Source organism: Aethalodelphis obliquidens, unplaced genomic scaffold (genome assembly GCF_003676395.1).
Source record: "Aethalodelphis obliquidens isolate GAN/ISIS:26980383/991018 unplaced genomic scaffold, ASM367639v1 scaffold26, whole genome shotgun sequence".
Taxonomy (NCBI): domain Eukaryota; kingdom Metazoa; phylum Chordata; class Mammalia; order Artiodactyla; family Delphinidae; genus Aethalodelphis; species Aethalodelphis obliquidens.
The window spans coordinates 5,417,883-5,443,824 of NW_020837970.1; the positions used below are offsets into that span (position 1 = coordinate 5,417,883).

At 39.0% G+C, this 25,942-nt stretch overlaps 1 protein-coding gene across 1 annotated transcript in view; it reads right to left on the bottom strand.

Moving 5' to 3' along the window:
- ALDH1A2 (aldehyde dehydrogenase 1 family member A2) overlaps positions 1 to 25,942 on the bottom strand; it is a 333,819-nt gene that overhangs the window by 20,884 nt on the left and 286,993 nt on the right. Inside the window, exons 9-11 of the mRNA XM_027123141.1 lie at positions 20,587 to 20,648; positions 18,459 to 18,587; positions 18,219 to 18,332 (exon numbers count right to left, since the gene is read on the bottom strand). Of these exons, the coding sequence (XP_026978942.1) occupies positions 18,219 to 18,332; positions 18,459 to 18,587; positions 20,587 to 20,648 (305 nt within the window). The remainder of the gene's footprint in view (positions 1 to 18,218; positions 18,333 to 18,458; positions 18,588 to 20,586; positions 20,649 to 25,942) is intronic.

Sequence of the window (25,942 nt, forward strand, 5' to 3'; positions counted from 1 at the left end):
ATGCTGGATAGTTTACTAATGGACTCATACAACCTTAGAAAGAGGCTTATAAGTTGTTTTAAAAAAAATAACAAAAAAACTCTAGCAGGCCACTTCTCCCCACCTACAAAGAGGGGTGAGGCTACCCAGAGGGGAGAGCTGACCTGATTCATTACTCAAGCAGCAGAGAGGGTGTCTGTATCATGTAAGATGACATTCATCTCACTTAGGAAATGAAAGGAGAACCCTGGCTGCGTAAATTAGAATCAGTGATAATACAGCTGTTAGCTACAAACATTTGTTTGGCACAGATCAATCCGGACACTCCTGTAGTTTGCTTTGATGGTCCCTCTACTATCTTGTTGACTAATGATGAAATCATGGTTTGTTAATTTAACTGAATAAAGAAAACATCATACCAAGCAAAATGCAAACTGTTTTCCTGTACTTTATTGAGGTTGTTTATTTACTCTGTGCTTATAAGAGCCCTTTTATATTCACTTATCAAATATTTACATTCATTGCTTATGTATTTAGCTGCATAAGGAGAAATTAATCCTATCTTTGAGTAAGTTTGTTTTCTTTTTAAAGGCCTTTTGCTAAAGTAAAATGGAAAGCAGCCACCTCAAATAAGCTTCTTGTTGCTGACTGTTCCAGACATTTTGTGATGTATAAACAGGTCCCCTCTACTAGGATAATCATTACTGGAGCCACATTCAAATCCATATTTAAGTGGCATGTACCCTCTGGAAGAACCTATACGGTTTCCCAAGTAACCTACAAAATTAAGAGAGGGTAGATAAATAAGGAAGTAAAAAACTACAAGCTGTAAAGGGGTTTGGTGATTACATGATCATTAGATTTGCCTGTGAAAGTTCTCCACCTGCCACCATTAATATAATTATAAGGTGGCTTTTGTAGTCTAGTCAAATACTTCTCCCTCTGGTCCTCTGTTATCTGTCAATGATATCATCCTAGAGAAGAAACTTGGAGATACTCAAGATGCCACAGGATTTGTTTCCCTCCTAGTGAATGTAAACCCCTCTAGAGAGAGAAATATCAATAGACTCCACCAGAAAACTTTAGGTGAAACTTGCTCTATGCACACTGCTATAAACTATCTCACTGTGTGAATGTTCCTAACAGCAAAATACTTCATGGGGCCACCTTCCGTCTTATTCTCTTTCCCCAACTCTCCCTTCTCTCTCAGCTCCCCCATTGGATATCTGCATTGTTGAAGATAACATATTTAGTTGTTAATATTCTTCCTGTGAAGATAAAGAATTTCCTGTGTTATATAAAGCAACAGTGAGATAGCACTATACCCCTATGAGAATGGCTAAAATTATAAAGACTGACCATACCAAATGCTGCTGAGGATGTGAAGGAGCTAGAAGTCTAATACATTGCTGGTAAGATGATACACCCACCTTGGAAAACAATTTAGTAGTTTCTGAACCTAATAAGATCCAGCCATTCCACTGCTAGGCATTTACCCAAGAGAAAAAAAGAATCAATCAATCTATCTAACCATCCACCTACATGCGCACGCGCGCGCGCACACACACACACACACACACACACGACTGGCACATAAAATGTTCACAGGAGCTTTTATGTATAGTAGTTCCAAACTGGAAACAACCTAAATGTCCATCAACAGGCAGATGAACAAATTGTGATGTATCCATAAAATCGAACACTACTCAGCAATAAAGAGGAATTAATTTTTGATATATATGCAAAAATGTGCATGGATCTGAAAATAATTGTGCTGAGTAAAAACAGTCAGACAAAACAGTACATACTGTATGTTTCTATTTACATAAAATTCTAGAAAATGCAAATGACCTACAGTGGCATAAAGCAGATCAGTGCCTGGGAATGGGAATGGGGGGAGGAGCAGAGCGAAAGACGCAAGCGAGATTACAAAGGCGCAGTAGGAAACGTTTGAGGCTGATGGATGTATGTACTATGTGAACTGTGGTGATGGTTTCACAGGTGGATACATATGTCAAAACTTACCAAACTGTACACTTTATGTGAAATTTATTGTATATCAATTATACCTCAATAAAGCTGTTAATAAAGATATATTAAGCAATAAAAATGTTACTTTATTAGAGTAATTATGCCACACTTCTTTTTGTTGACCTTTGTGAATTATTGGTGGGGAAATGATATTGAATCCACATGACTATTTAAAATATGATTTAATGGTTTTAATTAAAGTTAAATGCATTAGAATAGGTTAATTAAATTTTAAAATAATTAAAGCCTGAAAGGGAAAGAGAACAAGTGAAGAGGAAAAAAAACTAAACTTAAGGGAAAGCAAAAGGTGGTGAAAACAAAGAACAGATTAGAAGCCAATAAAGGAAATTATTGGAAGTAAAAGGGTGGTAAAATTTGAGATCATCAATCTAAATAAGAATAAAGCATCATACTCATTATAGAAATTGACCAGTTCTCAGTTATCTGCACAGACAGAACAAAATCGTTGAGCTAAGATCTCATTGGGTAGACAAGGGAAGGGTGGCCATTTTTGTCAGAAGAAATGACATGTGCAAAGTCACAGAACTGTGGGGACTTCCCTGGCATTGCAGTGGTTAAGAATCCATCTGCCAATGCAGGGGACACGGGTTCAATCCCTGGTCCGGGAAGATCCCACATGCCACGGAGCAACTCAGCCCGTGAGCCACAATACTGAGCCTGTGCTCTAGAGCCCTCAAGCCACAACTACTGAGCCCGTGTGCTGCAACTACTGAAGCTCACGTGCCCTAGGGCCCACGTGCCGCATCTACTGAGCCCACGTGCCGCAACTACTGAAGCCCATGCGTCTAGAGCCCATGCTCCGCAACGAAAGGCCACCACAATGAGAAGCCCTTGCACTGCAAGGAAGAGTAGCCCCACTCACCACAACCAGAGAAAGCCCATGCACAACAATGAGGACCCAATGCAGCCAAAAAAAAAAAATTAAAAATCAGTTTATTCAAGCAAGCACCCAGGCAATCTTCCAAAAAAGTGAAATAGAAAAGCAAAACAAAACAAAAATAAACATTTATTAGAAGACAAAAGTATTTGTAAAATATTTATAAAAGTCATAAAACAAAAGGAAAGTAAAATTTCTAGAGGAAAGCAGGAATTAGTTTTCGACAGACATATCCTTTGCAAATAGATTCAACTAGAATCAATCAGAGATTCAACTAATATTCACTGAATTCTTACAATGTGACAGCAATAGGACTGGAACTTTCAAATACACTATCTCCATTAATCCACAAGTAAACATGTAAGCAGTTCTTCATAACCCCTCTTAATAGATGAAGAAATGAGAGATCAGAAAGACTAAATAATATGCCAAAGAGAGCTGGGATCTGATCCAAGCTTGGCTGAAACCAGCCCCCTTCTATATTACACCACATTTTCCCAAGACTACATTGTTATACAAATCTCATTTAACAATAAATAGAAAACAGTAACAGCTACTATTTATTGACACTTTGCTAAGGGCCAGGCCCTGTGCTGAATACTTTAGATACACTAGCTTACTTCCTCCTCCCACTCGATGAGTCAGGTACAGTCATCCCTTATCTACAGACAGAATCTGAGGGTGGGAAAGATTACATATTAACACGTACTGTGAACAAATGCACACTACCACGAGAGAGGTTTAAATTATGTCTAGTTTTCTCATCTAGATCTGATATTTGATCTTGATTGCTTTTAGTATGATTTGAAGACTATGCTTGGCATTTCTTACTGAAAAAATACCTTCCTCTAGCTTTTTTAGAGGTAGTGTGATGCAGCATTCTTTCAAGCTTTCATTTTAGCAGAGCCATGAGGAGTACTTTATTTTTCTTTAAGAGACTCTAAATAAAGGATTGAAAGAAATAAACTCAAGGTGAACTACATTAAAGCTCTAAACTCCCTAATATAAAATTCTGTGAGGAGGTCTTTGTTGATCGTGAGATGGATCAGACTGATTGTTAACCCTTCGGCTCAGTTATTACCTTTGCTTATCATAAACCACTGGAGAGTTTTGTAGATGGAAATTAACTTGGCCTGAATGTAGGTGAGAGTAATATAATCTGAGCATTAGAAAGATGATTTACGGAAAATGGGTATACGGGAAAACCTAATATTTTTCCTAGCTTTTGCACACTTGTGTGTCCCTTAAATATAAAAATACTTCCACCAGAACACTGGAATTATGTGTTTAGCAGTCACTGACTGAACATCTGGTGTCCAGCACTAGATCACTCTACCAAGTGTTCGGGGCACGAGGAAATCAGACACCCACTAACTCCTCAACAAGTCCCATCTGTTGTGATATAGATTCTTAGGGCTATTTTTCCCCCATCTCTATTAGGCTTTTCACTTTAGAAGAGATTTTAAGGATATACTGAATTAGTATAAAATCTACAGCTCTGGAGTTAAAATGCCTGTTAAAAGCAGAGCTGACTAAAATGCAAAAAACAAAAACTGCATTTGCTATTGAGGCAACAGTGAAACCTAACATCCCATTTTACATTCCAGCAAAATATGTATCAAGCCTTTTGAAAGTGCTGGACTATCAGGCATGGGAAATGATTCTGAGAATTGAAAGATACCAGTGTTTGATGATTCTTCACCAATATCAAGCAATACATTACTCACAAGGGTCCCCACAGCTGGGGTTCCTTTCCCACAAGTCCTTTTCGTACTTTGGCTCCCATACCATACCACCATAATTTCATTTTCTCCAAAGAGAAAAGGAAGATAGACCTATATTTTCCACAGTTGTGAGTATTAACAACTGTGGAATTAAGATGTAGAATTATCTTTTTCTTAAATGGTGTTACCTTTGAATGAAATAGCTTTTCGTTTGAATTTAAGCATCTTGAATAAATTATATTTCTCCTTAATGCACAGATATAGATACATTTGAAAACCATGTTGAGCAAAAGAATTTTAGTTCTAGCCTTGGTCTTAGAAGGCATCTTCAATAAGGAAGTATTAAGAGAAATGGTGCAGAATTATTCTTCTCTTTCTCCATGCTCCCATACACACCACACTATACTAGTTACATATTTGCAGACTATCACTGGGTTAGACTGAATTGCACAATTTCTCTAAGGTCTAACATTGTAGCTGATATTTAGTAAGTGCTCAATAAATATTTGCGGAGTGGACAAGACAGCTTAGGTTTAAAATTGTAAGTTCTATGCCAGAGATCATCCACTGGAAGCCCTATAATGTATCGAATAAGATTTCAAGAGGCTAAAGATGCGATTTTAAAGTAAATTTTAGAAAAAAGGAAAAAAAGTTGAGCTAGCATAGTGTCTATGACCTTTCAGAATTACATACGTTTGACCATACTTTGAACAGAATACGTTCCACTGATATTATCCTTCCTAAGTGTCCCCTTTGATATGTCATTCCTGATTTTAATGGCTCCCTCCTTCTATGGTACCGAGTACAGCCCCTTAGCAGCATAGCACTGTCATTTGAAGTATAAGCTCTGGGTATGATTCTTAGACCCACAACTTACCAGCACGTGACTAGGGGCAGGTAATTTAACCTCTCCTAGCCACACTTGCTCAACTGTGTATCTCCTAGAGCTACTGTAAAGATGTAGTGAGATGATATATGCAAAGCACTTAGCAGGTACCTGGCATACAGTAAGTGCTCAATCGATGTTGGCTATTAATATCCACAATTTTAAGCCTTATATTCTTCTTTAAAAACATCCATTTTTAACAGCTTTATTGAGATATAATTCATATACCATAAAATCTACCTTTTGAACTTTAAAATTCAATTTTAGTATATTCAGACAATTGTGCAATCATCTCAATGATTACTAGTATCTAATTCCAGAACATTTCATATCTATTAGTAGTCATTCCCCATTCTCCCCTTTTTCCTGCCCCTGGAAACTACTAATCTACTTTCTGTCTATAGATCTGCCTATCCTTGAGACTTCATAGAAATAGGATCGCACGACATGTGGCCTTTTGTGACTGGCTTCTTTCATTCAGCATGTTTTTAAGGTTCACCCATGTCGGCCTCTATTGGTACTTCCTTCTTTTCTGTGACTGAATAATATTCCACTGTATGGATATGGATACACCCACATTTTGCTTATCAACTCACCATTTGATGGCTATCTTGATTGTTTCCACTTTTTGGGAATTAGGAATATTATTTCTGTATGTTTCTGTGTGGTGTTTGATTTTGTCAAATGCTTTTTTCCATGTCTATGGAGATGATGGTGTGGTTTTGTCCTTTATTCTATCCATATGGAATATTACATTGACTGATTTTTTGGGTATTAAACTAACCTTCCATTCCTGGGATAAATCCCACTTGGCCATGGTATATAATCCTTTAAGTTGCTGATTTCTGTTTGCTAGTATTTTGTTGAGGATTCTTGCACCTATATTCATAAAGGATACTGGTGTATAGTTTCCATGGGATGTCTTTGTCTGAAAGGTCTTCTACTATCTGGCCTCAATTTTTAAACTGAGAATTATTTTCAATGGCTTGATTTGCAGAATATTACTTTCTAGTTCATCTGCCTCCCAACCTTTCTCTCCAACCCTTTCCCTATCCCTATTCTACTCCACTAAGACTTTCTGTACACTCCAGCCTCTAATTGTTGACTAATTCTACTTCTTCTCCATTCACTCTACTTACCCATATCTTACAAAACCTGTATCAAATCCCTCTTTCTCTTGAAGCCTTGACAGATCATCCAACTCACAGAGCTCTCTCATTTTTTAGAATGCTAATGACGTATTACAAACTAACATTTGCTTGTTGCTTACAACTTATAAAACTCATTGTGCATTTAATTCTCACAACCCTGAGAAATGTGTGCTTACTATTAAGCAAATTTTGTACAGAATTAAGTGGTTCATAATTATATAGCTACAAAGTAAAAAACATTAAACCCTAAGCTATTATTGACATTTTGAAGAAAGTGTTCCACTGATATATCACCTTCTAGCTCTGAGATTAAGTTTTTATTTCTCAAATTCAGTCTTTCCTCCTTCGTGTACCTAACAAATACTTATAATTCATGCTGACTACACATCAGATGCTACAAGGGGTAGTGAGAAGAATGACTAAAGGATAGACTCCAAAGAGAATGCACCACCCCAAAATCGGTATGTTTGACCAGAAACTGTAATCTTCAAATTAATGCTAAAAAATCACCACTAAACTGATAAGCAAATTATCTCACCCCAAAAGATTAGAAATTAGTGTTTTATAGGCAAATCTTGCATAGAAATGTTATCATTTGTATAATAAATAAAATTAAAATAATTTTTTTAAAAGATTAGAAATTAGTCATTTATGGGATTAAAATACTTTAAAAATATTCTACACTGAAGAAACCAATGACTTTTAAATCCAAACATCGTTAGGGTTGTATTCTTAAGACTTTAGTTGTATCAACAGAAGTATATAAATTTGTAACCTCATTGAGTATAATATATTCAATTTGAGACAATGATAAACTATGAGAATCGGTGACCTACCTGACACCTACCTAACCAAAGGCAATTTAGAATATCAATGGTGATTATAGGAAACTTTTGAAATCCTCAAACTTACACAGCTCTAAAATTTCCCAAACTGAATGGAACACCTATTTCAATTGGTAATTTGATGCTTCCAAACATTAACAGAGCTTACTTTCAGGAGACCCAAAGAGCTGTGGGAAATAGAAACTCCACTCTTAAAGGGCACACACAACACATGTTCTGAGACCAAAGGCAGCAGCAGTAATTTGAAAGGAGCCTGGGTCATACCCACCTGCTGATCTTAGAGAGCCTACCAGAGAGGAAGGGGGCAACTGGGGCTCACGCTGGGGACACCAACGCTGGCAACAACCATTTTGGGGAGCTCATTCTACCACGAGGGCACTGCTATTGGCAACTGCCATTTTGGAATTCACCCTCTAGCTTATTAGCACCAAGACCTGGCCCTGCCCACCAACCAGTAACCACCAGTCCTGGGACACCCCAGTCCTAGCACATAGTGGTGCAGGGACACAGTCCCACCTACTAGCAGGGCTGTTGCCATAGGACACCCTGAGCCCCAAGATGCCCTGGAACTGGCCCCAGCCACCAGAGGACCCAGGGCCCTGCGATACCCACCAATGGGCCAGCACTAGCCCCAGGCCCCCAGGACCTTGCAGCCAGCTGTCGGGACTGGCCCAATCCATCAGTGGGCTGGCACTAGCCCCAGGACCCAGCCTCATGCACCAGTGGGTGGGTACCAGCTCTGGGATCCCTTGGGCCCAGCCACACCCAGCACTGGTCAAGACCCAGACCACTCACCAGCAGGCTGACACTAGCTCCGAGACTCCTGCCCCTGCAACCTGCCACCCCCTCCCCTGGGACCCAGCTCTGCCCACCAGTGGCCCAGCACTAGCCCCAGAACCTCTGAAGCTCTGCAGCAAGGTGCCCTGTGACCCAGTCCTGCCCACCAATGGGCCAGCACCAGGACCACAAATCCCAGGCCCTGCGTAGCCAGTTATGCCAGGACCTCACCCTGCCCACCAGCAGCCAGCAGCCGCCACATTAGGCAGAGCCTATCAACCAACCAGGCCAGGGGGCAGCCATGCCTACAAGTAGGCTAGCAGTAGTCAGCTCGCCACAACAGAAGGGCCCACAAAACCCACAAAGAGGGCCCCCTAGGGCAGGTAGCTCTGCTGAACAAAGGGGAATGTGCTGCTGGGTCCCATAGGATGTCTCCTACATAAGGCCACTTTGCCAAGATCAGGAAACATAACCAACATACCAAATACATAGAAATAAAAATAGAAAATTAGGCAAAATGAGGTGACAAAGGAATATGTTCCAAATGAAAGAACAAGATAAAACACCAGAAGAACTAAGTGAACTGGAGGTAAGCAATCTACCCAATAAAGAGTTCAAGGTAATAATCATAAAGATGCTCAAAGAACTTAGAAGAAGAATAGATGAATACAATGAGAATTTTGACAAAGAGTTAGAAAATATAAAGAAGAACCAAACAGAGCTGAAGAATACAATAACTGAAATAAAAAATACACTGGAAGGCATCAACAGTAGATTGTATGATACAGAGGAACAGATCAGTGAACTAGAAGACAGAGGAGGGGATATCACCCAAGCAAAAAAAGAAAAAAGACTTTTTAAAAATAAGGACAGTTTAAGAGCCCTCTGGGACAACATCAAATGTGCCGGTGGTCCCAGAAAAATAAAGAGAGAAAGGGGCAGAGAACATATTTGAAGACATAATAGCTGAAAACTCCCCTAACCTGGGAAAGGAAGCACAGAGAGTCCCATACAGGGTTAATGAAAAGAGGAACATACCAAGGCACATTGTAATTAAAATGACAAAAATTGAAGATAAAGAGAGAATATTAAAAACAGCAAAGGAAAAACAACTAGTTATATACAAGGGAATTCCCGTAAGGCTATGAGCTGACTTTTCAGCACAAACTCTGCAGGCCAGAAGGGAGTAGCATGATATGTTTAAAATGATGAAAGGAAAAAACCAAGAATACCCAGCAAGACTATCATTCATAGTTGAAGGGGAGATCAAGAGTCTTACCGACAAGTAAAAGCTAAAAGTGTTCAGTGGCACAAAACAGGCTTTATAAGAAATGTTAAAGGGACTTCTCTAAGCAGAAAAGAAAAGGCCACAATTGGAAATATGAAAAGTATGAGAGGGAAAAACCTCATTGGTAAAGGCAAATATATGATAAAGAGAGCAGATCAACCACTTATAAAGCTAGTAGGAAAATTAAAAGACAAAAGTAGTAAAATCATCTATATCCACAATAAGTAGTTAAGGGATACACAAAACAAAACTTATCAACCTGGTTTCTCTGATTCATCTCTGCTAGTTCATATGCTTGCTGGTGAAGGCTAGGCCCAGCATTGGAATGAAAGCTGCTAATTGGGAAAATCCTGAAAGGTCTCTAGAATTAAAGCTAGAGACCAGCCCGCTAAGTTATGTGATCAGGCTCAGGCAACTGCTAGACAACTTCATCAAGCAATTCCTAGGACTTTTCCAAAGCCTGTTGACTGGGACAAAATTCAAGCTTGCACGCAAATCTGATGAATCTGTTCATGACTATTATAATTAACTCCAGATTGTTAAGGAAAATTCTGGTCTTCCTTCAAATGTTGATCCCACCTGGGGAGCCTCTAATTTTATGTTTATCAATAGGCTGAACCGGGACCTTTCCCTTCTGGTAAAAAGGACCAGGATGGAATGGGAAATTATGTCCACTTCAGATTTAGGTAATCTGGTAAACCAGCTCTCTCGCACTCCAGAGCAGTCACCTAAAAGGAAGACCAACAAAATTCTTAATCTTCAACTCCAGCAAATGAAGGTCCCTAAATGAAACCAAAACGCTCCTAAGTTTCTGCTATCTTTGCAAAACAGCCGGGACACTGGAAAAGAGATTGTTATAAATTCGAGCACTTCCGGCACCTTGAGGCCTCTAACCAGTTTTTCCATTGCTCTCCCAGTCCTCAAGGAAGTGGCTCTGAGGAACTACAGGGGATCTTCCCAATGCTCCCTCTTAACCACCTTAGGGAAATGTTTCTCCAGATTGGGGCTGAATCTCCTCCAGTCCTAACTGACACCAAAGCCAACACACCCGGTGCTCAACTCTGCTACTATAAAGCAGCCCCTGCCTTGGAGTACTGAACAGTTCAAATATCAGGGATCTCTACTGAACCACAAGAGGTTCCTGTCTTTGAACCTATACCCTTTTGTTTAGACCCTTTGAGAAATACATACTCTTTTCTCCTTAGTTCCTCCACCCCTATCCATTTTTAGCTAAGACTTCTTAGGGAAGTATCATGCCAGAATTTCTTTCTCCCAAAACAGGAGAAAAATTCATTACTGCCACTGCCCGTTTGGTGAAAGCCACCAAGAAAACTATTATGGGATCCCCTTTAACCATTTTTGTACCTCATGCAGTAAAAGCTCACCTGAATTCTCATCATATTCAACAATTCTCAGTCAGCTGCCTCACCTCCTCTGAAGTCTTTTTGTTAACTGCTCCTCACATCACTCTTTTACAGAGTGACGGTAACCCTGCTACTCTTCTCCCCTCTGTCACTGATGAAGTCCCTCATGACTGCTTAACGCTGATAGATCACCTCGCGACTCCTTGAGATGATCTGCAGGAAAATGCTTTGGGTAACACTGATTTCTCATGGTTCACTGATGGTTTCTATTTAAAAAGTGACAATGACAAATACTGTGCTGGACATGCTATTACAACTCCTTTTAATGTTGTTGAAGCAGCATCTTTACTTATGGCTACTTTGGCGTAACAGGCTGAATTATGTGCTCTTACACAGGCTTGTACTTCAGCCAAGGACAAAAGTGCCACTGATAGTAGATGTGCTTTCAGAGTAGCTCATACTTTTGGAATGTTGTGGAAGCAGTATGGCTTCCTTACTTGTAGTGGAAATAAAATTTAAAATGGCCCTTATATTCAGGAATTGCTAGATGCAATACTTTCATCTGCTGCTTTAGCTATTATTAAGATTCTAAAGTTGACTTTCTGGAAGCTAAAAGAAATCACCTTGTTGACATTTCCACAAGGAATGCTGTCCTTAAAGGAACCAACAACAGCCAAACCTCTGGCATGGTCCAAAGAGATATTTCCCCAAATTATAACTTAGAAAAACTGGTTAGAGAAGCCGAACACAATTGGCCTCAGAGAAGGAAAAACAAGACTGGAAGTTCAACAATTCTTGGTTTGACAAAAAGAGAAAGCTCTGGTTTGGACCAAATAACAACTCAGTCCTAGCAGTGATTCTAGAATTCCCAATTCTAACCACTGTACATACATTAAACCATTGGTCTACTGACATAATGATAGCATTCATGAATCAATATTGGTGAAGAAACATTAAGAAGGCTGCAAGAAGTTCCTACCTCACTTATCCCACGCGTCTGAAATATAACCCAGAGAAGCCTGTTTGCACTGCTCCCGGACATTTCACACTGCCTAATAACCATTTGAGGTCCGGAAAAAGCATTTCATACAACTTCCTCTGTCTCATGAATATAAATATGTTTTAGTCCTGGTCTGTCTGTTTTCACACTGGGCTGAAGGCATCTCTTGCAGACAGGCTACTGCCTCTTCTGTGGCTGAAGTCCCTTTGAAAAAGATTATCCCTACCTGGGTAACTCCTCTTGAACTTCATAGTGATCAAGGAACTCATCTTACTAGTCAGTACTTTGACAACTGTGCACTGTTTGGCCAGTTTTACAACGCTTTCACCATGTGTACCACTGTTAACCCTCTAGTTTAGTCAAATGCACTAATGATATTATTAAGACTCAAACGGCAAATTTGTAGAGTCCCTAAAAACACCTTGGCCAAAAGCATTGCCATAGGTCCTTCTAAATCTTAGGTCCATCCCTTTTGGAACTCATAAACTCTCATACTTTGAAACAGTCATAGAATACCCAATGAACTTGGCTCCTGCCCCTTTTGACTCACTGATAAGAGAGATACTGCAATATTGCAAAGGCCTAATTGCTTCTCTTAAAAATAACCATGTTTTGTTAGAGCAATCTTTTTTACAGTGTGCTCTTGGGAGACAAAGACGTTCAGCATCACACCTTACACCCTGGAGATTTTATCTAATTGGAAAAGACCTCCAGAAAGACTTTCTCCAACCTTGCTGGAAAGATCCCCTATCTGGTAGTGCTAACCAACCCCTGTGCCACTGAACTCCAGGAAATAGACTTTTGGATTCACGTGATACACTAAAAGAAAGCACCAAACCCTGACTGGACCTGCACATCATCTGGGGTCCTGAAAGTAAAAATTTTCTAGAATTGAAGCAGACAACACCTGATGAGATAGCTTTCTCAAGATAATCTGGACCAGTCCTGTTGGAAGCTTGCCTGCCAGACCTTTAATGATGACATAACACTTCAGAAGATCTCCTATGTCTACGATCTTGATAACACATGGATTTTACACAAAAAGTGCCTGAGAGTTCTCCCTCCTATCCCTCCTTGTTACTAGAATGCGACCTCAATAGGTTTTCAATCTGTGTACTTTCCCTCTGACATGGGAAACTACACCCAAGGTCCTTCCGGGCATTGAGAGACAAAAAGCTGCTGAAACCAGAAAACTGGACTCTTGATCAGCAATGCTTTCAGAGAAAGCTCTTGATCAAAAGGGGGAAGTGTAAAAATTAATAAACAGAAACCTCAATTAAGATAGAGTTGGGAGAAAAAAATAAATAAATAAATAAATAAATAAATAAAAAAAAAAAGATAGAGTTGGGAGACCAGAAAGGGGAGCTCTAACACCTATGACAAGAGTAGAGCCTAACAGGAAAAAGAAAGACTTCCTCTTCTTGCCTGGCAAGAGCTCATCCAATTAGAGGAGACTGTCACAACCTCAGCCAATGAAAAGCCACTATACTTCAAACTGTCAATTTCTCCAATGGACTCTGTTTACTGTAGCCCTCGAATTTCCCTTTCCCTTCTTTAAGAGTCCTCTCCTTGCTGTGGAAGGACTTGCATGTGGTTTGCCATGGTTGCAGACCCCAAGCTGCAATTCTTTACTGATTCTGAATAAACCCATTTTGGCTGTAGGAATAACTGGCAGTCTATTTGTCAAAAACTGTCACTGGACTTGCCCTCTCATGGTAAACTAGAAAGGTACAAGAAATTGCTTTCTTTAAATGAGATATCAGGCAGTATGGGACTGTGATTCTAGAGATAAAAGAAACAAACAAGGGAAGACCTTTCTGCCAAAAGACTTTCTAGATTGCAGCATGGGATGGGGAGACCAAAGTAGAACACGGTGGTCTCACTGAATTGATGAAATAGATCAGAGTTTAGAGAGAATAAGGTGGTTAAAATGTGAGGGGCTTAGTACCAGAGGGAGACAGTGCAGTCAAGAAACCTTATGGGGGTCCCACCAAGTCTTTGGCTGAAGGCTAAACTGGGTATACATATGGTGAAACTCCACAAGACTGGATAAAGAACAAAGACCAGGTAATTTGTATGCTGAATAATCCCCAGAGCTCATATAGAGTTGGGAACATTTGAGTTCTGACTAGCCAGAGTGGAAAGACCTAGCTGAACACTGAGAACATTCAGCAGAAACTCCAGAAGGATCCCAACTTAGTAATCTTAATAAAGTTTAGTATCTTAGTAAAAGATAAGCTAGTACTTAACAAAGCTTAAAATTAAGTGTCAGAAGGGTCAAGCTGTACTGCAAGCGACTTAACCACTTTACAGAAGAAAGTCCAGCACTCTTTAAAGAAAGAAAACAAAATCCACATGTTCAATAAGGTAATGGTCACAATGTTCAGCATTCTTTCAAAAATTAACAGACATGAAAAAAGCATATATATTTGAAAAATAACTGCCAAAGTTTTCCAAATTTGATGAAAATATAAACTCATAGATCCAAGAATTTCCAATGAACCTCAAATGGGAAGAAAAACAAAGAAAACTACACAGAAGCACATCATAATCAAATTGTTGAAAATCAGTAAAAAGAAAACATTTTTAAAGCCCCCAGAGAAAAAAAGTTATATACAGTAAAACAAAGATAAGAATGACTGCTAACTTCTTATCAGAAACAGAGCAAGTCATAAAAAAACAGAATGACATCTTTCAAGTGTTGAAAGTAAAATAAAATAAAAACTGTTGAATCAGAATTTTATATTCAGGAAAAAGTCATAAAAAATGAAAACAAAATAAAGACATTTTCAGACAAACAGAAGCTGAGAGAATTTTTCACTAACGGACCGGCACTATAAGAAATGCTAAAGAAAGATCTTTATATAGAAGGAAAATGATATCAGAAAGAAACATGGACCAAAAAAACCCCCCCAAAAAAAAGAAGAGGGTCAGAAAAGGCAAGTATGTGAGTAAATGTAAAATAATTTTGTTTTCTCATTTAAAAAATTTTTTGAAAAGATAGTTGAATTTTTAAAACAAAAAGTGTAGCAATGTACTATGGGCTATATAACATATATCAGTAGTGAATTATAGAACAACAGTAGCATGAAGGATGGAATGAGAAATATAAGAATTCTGTTGTATTGTTATTACATTATATATGAAGTAACATAATACTTTTAAATAATAGACTGTGATTAAGATGCATGTTGTAATTACTAAAGCAAGCACTTTAAAAAGAGGCTTAGCTGGGGCACCCCTGGTGGCGCAGTGATTGGGAATCCGTCTGCCAATGCAGGCGACACAGGTTCGAGCCCTGGTCCGGGGAGATCCCACATGCCGCAAAGCAACTAAGCCTGTGAGCCACAACTACTGAGCCTGCACTCTAGAGCCCACAAGCCACAACTACTGAGCCTATGCACCACAACTACTGAGCCTGTGCTCTGGAGCCCGTGAGCCACAACTACTGAGCCCGCATGCCACAGCTACTGAGGCCCACACACCTAGAGCCCGTGCTCCACAACAAGAGAAGTTACTGCAATGAGAAGCCTGCGCACTGCAGCAAAGAGTGGCACCCGCTCACCGCAACTAGAGAAAAGCCTGCACACAGCAACAAAGACACAACACAGCCAAAAATAAAACTAAATAAATAAATTTATATAAAAAAGAGGCTTAGCTAATAATCCAAAATAAAAGATAAAATGGAGTACTAAATTCATCCAAAATAAGGCAGAAAAAGAGGAGAAAAAGAACAAAAAGCAAATGGGACAAGTAGAAAATAAAATCAAAATGGGAGATTCAAACCCAATCATATCAAAAATTCGTTAAATACTGAACAACAACCCCCTCACCAAAAAAAAAAATCAGGCACAGGAGAGTACATATTGTATCAGTCCATTTATGTGAACTAATAGAATAAGAAAAATTAATAAAAAGGGTCAGTGGTTGCCTGAGGCCAAAGGTATGACAAAGCTTTTTAGGGTATGGAAATATTCTATATCTTAATTTGAGTGATGGTTACATGACTGTGTACATTTGGTACTTAAATGGGTGCATTTTACTGTGTGTAAATTATACTTCAATAAAGTCTTTTTAAAAGTTTAAAAAACTTTTTAAATGGCAAAACAGAGATTTAAACCCAGGCAACTTGGCAACAAGCACTTATGTTCTTATTGATTCACTATGTCACTTCTTGTCTGGCCTGAAAGATTAAGTCATCATTTCAATATAACTTTCCAATACATGGTACTGTGACTTAAAAAAAAAAGTGCTCAGTTTTTAAACTGAAATATCCTTGGAACAAAAAGTTAAATCCCCAGAAATTAATTTATCAAGAAAAGCCTAACACGTAAATGATGATATCAGTGATGAACATTATAGGACAAATAAATGAAGAGATTTATATTATGTTCCTAGATGAGAAGTCAATCTTCTAGAGAGAGCACTTATCCCTCAATTTAATATAGACAGGTAATATGACACCAATCAAAATTCCAATGAGAGTTTTGTAGAGGAAGGTAAGATACTTGGAAAACTAATTTGATATTTTATCTGAAAGAATGGGAAAGAATAGCCAAAAGGTTCTGAAAAATCAAATAAGAGGGCATCTTGCCTACCATATTACAACACATCTTTTAAAACCTAATAATGAAAGCAACCTGGTACTAGTGAAAATACTGAGGACTGATGTTACAGAGATGGCAACATAGGTTGTTCCAGACTTTGCTTCCCCCTTCACGAGAAGCATAACTAACAACTATTAAAAAAAACAAGACATCACTGAGAGAATCCTAGAACACAAGGTTAAGCCTGAAGCACTCCCCTGCACCATAGAGACCCAGACAGACTCCATTAGGAGGGTTATGAAAAGCGGCCTACACTGTGACCGCATTGTCCCTCCCCCAGGCCATTGCAGCACCACGTGGAGAGATCTCTCTTGACCCTCTGGTTCCTCCAGTGGGAAAAGAGAAGCCAGAATTGTGAGTTAATTTGTGGGAGCCACTACTCTGATCTCGTACCACAGGGATCGCAGGGGACTCTGCGGAGCTCAAGCACTGGGAACGTGACTGTGACAGTGAAGGGGGTAGGGGCTTGCAGCACACAGATCTTGGCAGGCTGAATTCCTACCTGCGGTGACCAAGCAGTAATCCCAACCAGTGGCTTTGCTCATCTGCAGAACCAAACTGGGGGCACACTCTGATCAGGGAACACAGAGGGTGGCAGATCTGCCTGATTCAGCTACTCAAATAAGGACTTTTGCTAGCCCTAGAGCCCAGTTTGCCCTGCCCGGACAAGGAGCTGAATCACGGCACCACCCACTGTAGAGTGTCTTCCGGCCCCATGTGACCAGAAGGGCTGATAACTCGTGAAAGCTGTGTGGCTCGGTAGTGCTTGAGCCAAGAGGCAGGCAAGCAGAGCTGACTGCCCCCAGAGCAAAGCCAGCACAGGACATGAAGTGCTGGCCTGGAGCCTTGTTCAGCTTATACATTACCTACGGCTACTTCGTGCTCCAGGGGCAGAGTTAAATAGTTGCAGCAGAGACCATATTGCCGGCAAAGTCTACAATATTTGCCATCTGGCCTTTTACAGAAAAAGTTTGCTGACCTCTACTCTATATCACCCCTTATGGCTCATGGCCATAGTAAGCTGCAAACTGCATCTACAGGATTTGGTGATATAATAAGACCAGAGATTAATTTAGATCTCCAGTTCTTTATATATTTTTTTAAGATTTTTTTGATGTGGACCATTTTTAAAGTCTTTATTGAATTTGTTACAATTCTGCTTCTATTTTATGTCCACGAGGCATGTGGGATCTCAGCTCCCCAACCAGGGATCAAACCCGCACCCCCCTGCATTGGAAGGTGAAGTCTTAACCAGGGAAGTCCCTAGATCTCCAGTTCTTATCTTACGATCTTGATTTAAGAAAGTGTTCAGAATCCCAGCTTCTGGGACACTTTTGTGGGACAGTTTGTTAGTTTGTTTTTGCCTCTGATATGTGTTCCTTTTATTTCAAAATATAATAGGGTTTTGTTTGTTTTTCTGGGACTGGTCTCAGTCCCACAAATGGCATACCAAAAGACCTCAGAGATCTGTGGCATCAAATAGTCAATGTACACCTTTACTTTGACATTCATCAGTCTTCTAGCTATGATACCAACGCTGCTCCTTGAGACCTTGGGCATTCACTGCTCTTTAGGTGTTCAGCCTATGGGTGACATTTTCAATTTTCTCTTAAGCCCTCTACTCATTTGCAGAACTGTTCTTCAAGCTATGGTTTCTCAGGCACCTACCTCAGTAGACCCTGTGAACGCAATCTTGTCTATGCCAACGTGAGAAGCTATTGCTGCCCCGGCCGTTGGCCCGTATCCTGGCAAAATATTGATGACTCCCGGTGGAAAGCCAGCCTAACAAAACAGAATTGGAGGAAACGTGGCTTGTGAAAGCTGATGAAGCACGTTAAATCGGATATGCTCCAGTAGGCCCCAACTGTAAGGAGAGTGGGAGCCGCTCCTGAAGTCAGTTTCTCTTACCTCCTTGATGAGGGCTCCCATGTAGAGCGCGCTGAGTGGTGTTTGTTCTGCTGGTTTAATAACTACTGTATTGCCACAGCACAGAGCTGGAGCAATTTTCCAGGCAAACATCAGCAGGGGGAAGTTCCACTGAAAGGCAAAAACTCCAGGTTGATAGATGAACAATATTCCTCCATTACTTTGTTTTCAAGCTGTGACTTCTCAGATGTCTCAGACTAGTCCTCAACATAAATCTTGTCCCACCAGAGTATAGATGTTTGGATTTTTTAATTACTTCATTAAGAACAGAATAGGATTAACCGTGAAAATCTCTCCTGTTCTCTCTGGTCAGCAAATTACTATTTCCAGCTACTCACAAAAAGAAATCTCATGGTAAAAAGGGAGTCTTTGTTTTTTCTTTGTTTTGTTTTGGTTTTTCATTGGTGTTACTTTATATGTTTTTAAAATTAGCCTTTGGTTCCAGTAAGTTCTTCTGTATGAAAACTTTTTCTTGCATTTGTGATTTTTACACCAGGATTTCAGGCTGGTATGAAAGCTCTTCAGTGTGGAAGAACTAGAAGTCAGTGTATATTTCCAGGCAGCACCTTTTTCTTTACCTACATGTATTGTCACAAAACAAATGATTACAAAAAACAAAGAGCATCTACTGATGAGTATGCAGAAGTTTTAGTTTGTCTCTTTGACACTGCAAAAAAAAGCTAATGGAGACTAAAAAATATATGTGAGTATCTGAGTCTGCAGCCTAAAATGGTTTAAACTGATTTTAAAAGGATATTAAGCTTGTATTGTTATAAGTGCAGGCATGAGCCTCAGTACTATCAGGTGTCGTTGATAATTTCATTAAGAAAGAAAACAAAAATCCTGGTCCCCTGGCTTCAGCCCCTGATCACAATGTGTTTCTGCCTGAAGCATCTCAGCTGCCATCCTTGAAAGATTCTCACTGGCCCGGGCAAGCTTGCAAAAATATACAAGTGTCTTGCCTTCACCAAACACCCAATTTCTTTTCCCCTTAGTTGTTTATAAACTTGGGAGTACACAGTGATGTTTTAATTCCATCTACAGTATATAAATCTTGGAGTGCAGTAATTGAGCCGAGCTGGCTGACAAGCGGCTCTTGTCCTGTCAGTGAAAGCTGCAGCTCCAAGAGTCTGGGGAAGGGCAGGAAAAGCAGGTTTGAGTTCCTGCAATTAAGGTGACAGACCTCAACCCTGCTCTGAGCTGAGTAGGATTTCCCTGGGTGGTTTAGGAGCAGAAGAAGTTAAACCAAATCTCGCATCTTCCCTTTTCATTCTCTAATAAATCTCACAGTAACCTAGAGCTTATGGACCACTAAAATAATATATTAATACTCCTCAAAAATCTGTGGTTTCCAAAGCCAAAGATTATCTTGAATTGTTCTCCTATATTTTGAGAAGAGAAAACTTCTTGTCTATACTGTAAGAATTTAAATTGAGCCTTCCCTGAAACCCTTGCCAGAACGATTAGCTAGAATCTTCTGTTGGCAGATTCGATGATGTTTTGTATAGTGCCAAGGCTGTGTATGAGACAGAGAGAAAAAAAAATGTTTAATGTTCCAATCCAAACACTAAGCACTACATATATTTCCCTGTACAAGATACACAACAGCCCGGCATGGTTTCAATTATGACTGTGACGTTAATTGTACTGCTGTGTCTTCTGTAGAGTCTTCTATCTAGATTCTTATGAAAAGAAACAGTGGGAAAGAATGGGATTAAAAGATCATATAAAACAATATGCCTGGAAAAATGGTGAGTCACAGTTCTAAAAAATAAACAAGCAAATATAACAAAGTATTAATTTTCCATAAGCAGAATGGACATCCATAACCAAGGGCAGGTTATTAATACACTAGACTTTGCTTTGCTTATTTTAATCATGAGAATTCCATGACTTGAGAACTCAACTCCTGGTAACAAAGCTGAAACCCTATTAACCTGTTCAAATAAGCATTTGCAGGGAGGCTGTTAAAGATATGTCAACAACATGAACTCAGTTTTTTTTTCCCCCAGTAATGGAAAACACACATTGCTGAGGTCCATGTTTTATGTATCTTTAAGAGAACTGGTTCAAATGAAAATAAATACGAGGCGTGAGGAGATACACTCACTGGGATGATCTGTCCACACACTCCAACAGGTTCGTGTCTTGTAAAGGTAAAATAGTCTCCATCTGAAAGAAACGAGCACCGTCACTACCACAGAGTTCAGACTAGAAGAAAAACTGCAGAGGGAGAACTTGGGTGGCAGCAAAAAGCAGAAATAAAGTTGAGAAAACTTTTTTTTCCATGGTTCCTACTCAACTGTGTATGAAAGCTGGTAGAAGAGCTGTCACTTGGCAAAGGGTTTCTCCAGATATGGTCCCCAGACACCCAAACAGAGTACTGGTAAGAGGCCCTCAAAGGCAAAATAAAAGACAAGTTTATGACACTAGATGCAGTCCTGGGGGTGAAGGGTGGGGCAGGGACGGGGGCAGGCGGGCCAGGGAACTGGAAAATATTAAATATTAAAATGAAATTTATATATAGAACAGTTGAGTTAAAAACTGAGGTACCTCAAAATTTTAAATAGTTTTCTGAAAGTACTAAAAAAAAGAAACTAAGTAAAATGCTATTGGATAAATTTAAAATGCTAGGTAACTGGAAAAGGTGAGGTGTAAAAGTAGGATCTATTTCATAACTCAATCCTGGTGTCCAAATGCACTTCCAGGCACTGGGGGAACCCAGGCACGTCTAGGTCTATTTCAAGAAGGCAAAAGTTCACTTCAAAGAAGATTACATCAATAACCCAAAGCCTCCACCCTCAAACCAGCCATGGAAATGAGGACAATTTAATAACCTTGTTTTCCCTATAGGAGCAATGGGAAATTGGAATAAATACCCAGGAAACCCAAACCAAATTCTTCTTTAGGAAAATACCATTATGTTTATCTGAATTATTTTAAGTGGCTAATTGAGCCACTTAAACAAGCCAAAGAATGGCTTGTTTTTCTTAGCATAAAGCTTTTCATTTCTGATATTGGGTCTTTGTTTTTCCCTCAGTTGCCAACCCTTTGGCTGCTTCACCGATACTTGTTTTCTCTCTCAAAAGCCATTCACTAGGGAAAGTGAAGACCCTCAGTTAATACTCAGGAAGAGCATTACTATTAGGGATGGGAATGAAAGTGGGGACAGGAGGAGATGCTAATTCTTCCTAGAATTAACAGCTATCTGTTGCTGGTACATCTTTTCAAAGAACTTTTTCTTCCCACATACATTAGCATCCTTTTATCCCCTCTCTTTTTTTAAAAAAAAAATACAAATGGGGTCATATTATTCACAGTCTTCTATACTTTGGTTTTTCCCACTTTTTTCATATAAATCTAACACATTTTTTTAAGCTGCTGAATGTTATTCCACTGGCTCAATAAATAATGGTACCACTGTAAACTGTCCTGAAGGACGACAGAGGTTGCTTTCAGTTCAAGCTATTATAAATAATGCTGTAACACTATCATTTTATATCTCTCTGTGTATCTGTGAAATTTCATGGTCAGAGTGTACATGCATTTCACATTTTGATCAATATTGCCAAATCACTCTTCAGAAAAATTACACAATTCATAATTCCAAAACAACATGTTTTTTTCCCTACCCTTTAACACTGGGGTTTTTCAAACATTTTAATTTTGGTCAACCTGATAGGTAAGAAAATGACAACCTGTTTTGATGATATATGGATTGAATATTTTTTCATGTTTAATGGTCATTTAAAATTTTTTCTTCAGGTTTATATCCTTTCTCATTTTTGTACTAGGTTATTCTTTTTTAATCATTTACAGAACTCTGTGTATATTAAGAAAATTAGGCCTTTGTCATGTGTATATGCGAAGTTTTACCCTAGTCTGCTACTTGTCTCCTAATTTTGTTTCATGTATATTACTTTAAATGGAAGAATTTAGGAAGTAGGTAAGCTCAGCAACTGTAGGAAGGAAATTATTTTAGAATGTATCTCCACTACAACAAAAAAAAATAGCCAAAATGTGGAAACTGTCCACAGGATGACAATAAGAAGTCTGAGTAATATTTTAAAAATCAAGTTTAACTATCTCAGCTTTGTATGCAGACAATTCAAGAACTTTCATAGATATCTTTGTTTACAATAGTGCAAGTTACCACCCTTCTTCAATTTATAAATCTCTGAAAAAGTTTTTTCCTATTAATACGTTTTAATGTTTCACATTTTTTCCCCAGAAGATATAAATGCAATATTAGTCTCCTCTTCCTGGGAAGGTTTTTCACGGGGAGCAAAAACACTGATCAACAGGCTAGAGAGTTTCATTTGCAAGGAAATCCTTCTCAAGTAAACTACGTAATCTGGCTAAGGTGATGGATTCGGGTATTAATCAAAGACCATAGAAAGAGAGTGTAATGTCAAGATGGAGTACAAATGACCTGAGGAAAAAAATGGGAATATGAACTGAAGAACCACACAGGTGTTTATTTTAGCAGCACTAGAATGGTTCAGAGAGAATTCACAGGGCACTTGCACAAGCACAGCATTGTAATTCATGAAGCGTTTCCCCCCTCTACATTCTAAATGCTGAAGAATTTAGTTGTATTACTTTTATAATTTTGAAAGTTACTGAAGGAATGAAAGAGAAGAAAAAATATAGGAAAATCTTAAAAAGTTGACCTCGTAAGGAATTGAACTCGACTCCATAATTGATCCCAAGAGAAACTTGAGTTATGGGGAATGAAAACTTTCTTGGATAAACTGTTCACAGATTTGACAATGGCTGGCACAGTGAAAGAAATCGAAGAATCTTCCATCTAAGTTCCTCTAAGCAGTAGATAAATAAAGGGTATTTTGGTGCCTGAGCTCTTCCCAAAACACCGCTGAGTGAAAGAGATAAAGAAAGGGTCCCAGACCTTGTACTCAGTCCGTATTCTCATCTGGTTAGTGGAAGAGGATGCTGAACACCCCTAGTCTGAACAGGGTGCCCAGAACACACGAGAACTATACCTCCTACGTGCACCCTTGGCCAGGGCTGGAGGCACCTCAGAGGTCCCACACAGCTACTATGACCCTGCTCTGGATCTCACCAAGCTTCTAGGCTAAGGTTACCCGAAGGCCAATCACTCAAGAGCCACCTTCTTAATTTTTGCCATGTTCAAGTATCACTTACCCTATTACTTATAATTTCTTAAATTAACTCGTCTTTTAAAAGCTATTTGTCAGCTATTTGTTAGCCTCACCTTAGGGAAAATCTATGAAATAACAGATTTCATGAGCTAGCAATATTTTCTTCTAATATTCTTCAAACCTAATGATTAAAATAAAACATGCTTACTGCATTACTGTAAAGAATCATCTTTAATTTTTATTTTTTATTGAAGTATAGTTGATTTATGTTTCAGGTATACAGCAAAGTGATTCAGTTATAAATATATATATTCTTTTTGAGATTCTTTCCCATTATAGGTTATTACAAGATATTGAATATAGTTCCCTGTGCTATACAGTAGATCCTTGTTGTTTGTCTATTTTATATATAGTAGTCTGTATCTGTTAATCCCAAATTCCAAATTTATCCCTCCCCCACCTTTCCCCTTTGGTATGTTTTCTATGTCTGTGAGTCTATTTCTGTTTTGTAAATAAGTTCATTTGTATCATTTTTTTAAGATTCTACATATAAGTGATATCATATGATATTTGCCTTTCTCTGTCTGATTTACTTCACTTAGTATGATAATCTCTAGGCCCATCCACATTGGTGCAAATGGCATTCTTTCTTTCTTTATATGGCTGGGTAATATTCCATTGTGTATATACACACACACATGTGTGCATATGTGTGTGTGTGTGTGTGTGTGTGTGTATATATATATATATATATATATATATCTATATATCTATATCACATCTTCTTTATCCATTCATCTGTCGATGGACATTTAGATTGCTTCCATGTCTTGGCTATTGTGAATAGTGCTGCTACGAACACTGGGTGCATGATTCTTTCTGAGTTAGAGTTTCCTCCGGACCTATGCCCAGGAGTAGGATTGCTGGATCATACGATAGCTCTATTTTTAGTTTTTTGAGGAACCTCCATACTGTTCTCCATAGTGGCTGCACCAATTTACATTGCCACCAACAGTGCAGGAGGATTCCCTTTTCTCCACACCCTCTCCAGCATTTATTGTTTGTAGACTTTTTGATGATGGCCATTCTGACTGGGGTGAGGTGATACCTCATTGTGGTTCCGATTTGCATTTCTATAGAATCACCTTGCAGGCTACTGGTGCCACATGTTATGCCATATTGTGCTTCTCGAATTTAAATGTGTACACAAAGCACCTAGAGTTCTTGTTAAAATGCAGATTATGAATCTGTAAATCTAGGGTGGGACCTAAGGGTTGGCATTTCTATAAGCTCCCAGATTATGCCAATGCTTCTGATCCACAGACCACACTCCAAGTAGTGAGGTTCAGAGGAACCAAGCAGGTAAAGGGTAGTCCATGTGTACTGTGATGACCTACAGCTGCTGACTTCATTTCTATTTACTTTTTGCCTCTCTGATAACTAATTTGCCCGAAAGGAGTTTGAAGTGTAGGAGAATCTAAACAATGTTTTTAACACTTTTAAAATAGGAAGATAAGAACAAAAACATATATACTTCTACAGAACCTTACAAAATATTTTTACATTCTTGCCTCATTTCATGGTCAAAACAACACTATGGAAAATTAGGGCAAGTACTATTATTAGAAATTTACAATTAGAGAAAATATGGCACAGAGAGGTTAAGTCTAAAGTGATATCACTGGTTAAGTTGTGGCTCCTGCACTTGCATCTGCATCATCAGACTTCAAATTCACTTCCCTTAGAAACATATTAAAGGCTCTTTTGTGAAAAAGGTATTGGATTTAGGTGGCTATCAAAAACCATGGAATCAGAGTGTAACGTCAAGGAGTGCAAATGCGGGGGAAAAGACAACCCTTTTACGAAGGGTGAAGATGATTCTTTGAGGATGTGGTGTGTGGACAGAGAACTCACATAGACTCTTGTATCTAAAGTTATAAAGGGAACGCTACAGAGCAACAGCCCTCTCCTCAGGTTGGGGAGCCGAAGGCTGAGCACCTCTCTGCATCTGGGGTGAGTCGACTCCAAGAGGGTGCGGAGTGTTACTTCTCCCTCTCTTCTACACCTAAGATGATGTATAATGAGTACTGCTCTCTGCCTAGAAGAAAAATTGCAGCCCATTTTTCCCCATCTTTTACATTAATAATGCTCTCTAAATATGGCAAGATGATTAAAAAGATTGTTCCCTTCATTTCTCTACCTTTGTGCTATAAATCAGCCTGACATAGAAAAACTCTCCATCCAAACTCTGATACTCCATTTTAGGTTATGATGATCTTAGGTCTTCTTACGAAATATGAGGCATTACAGAGAGAGTTCAGACTCAGCAAGAAAGGACTGCAT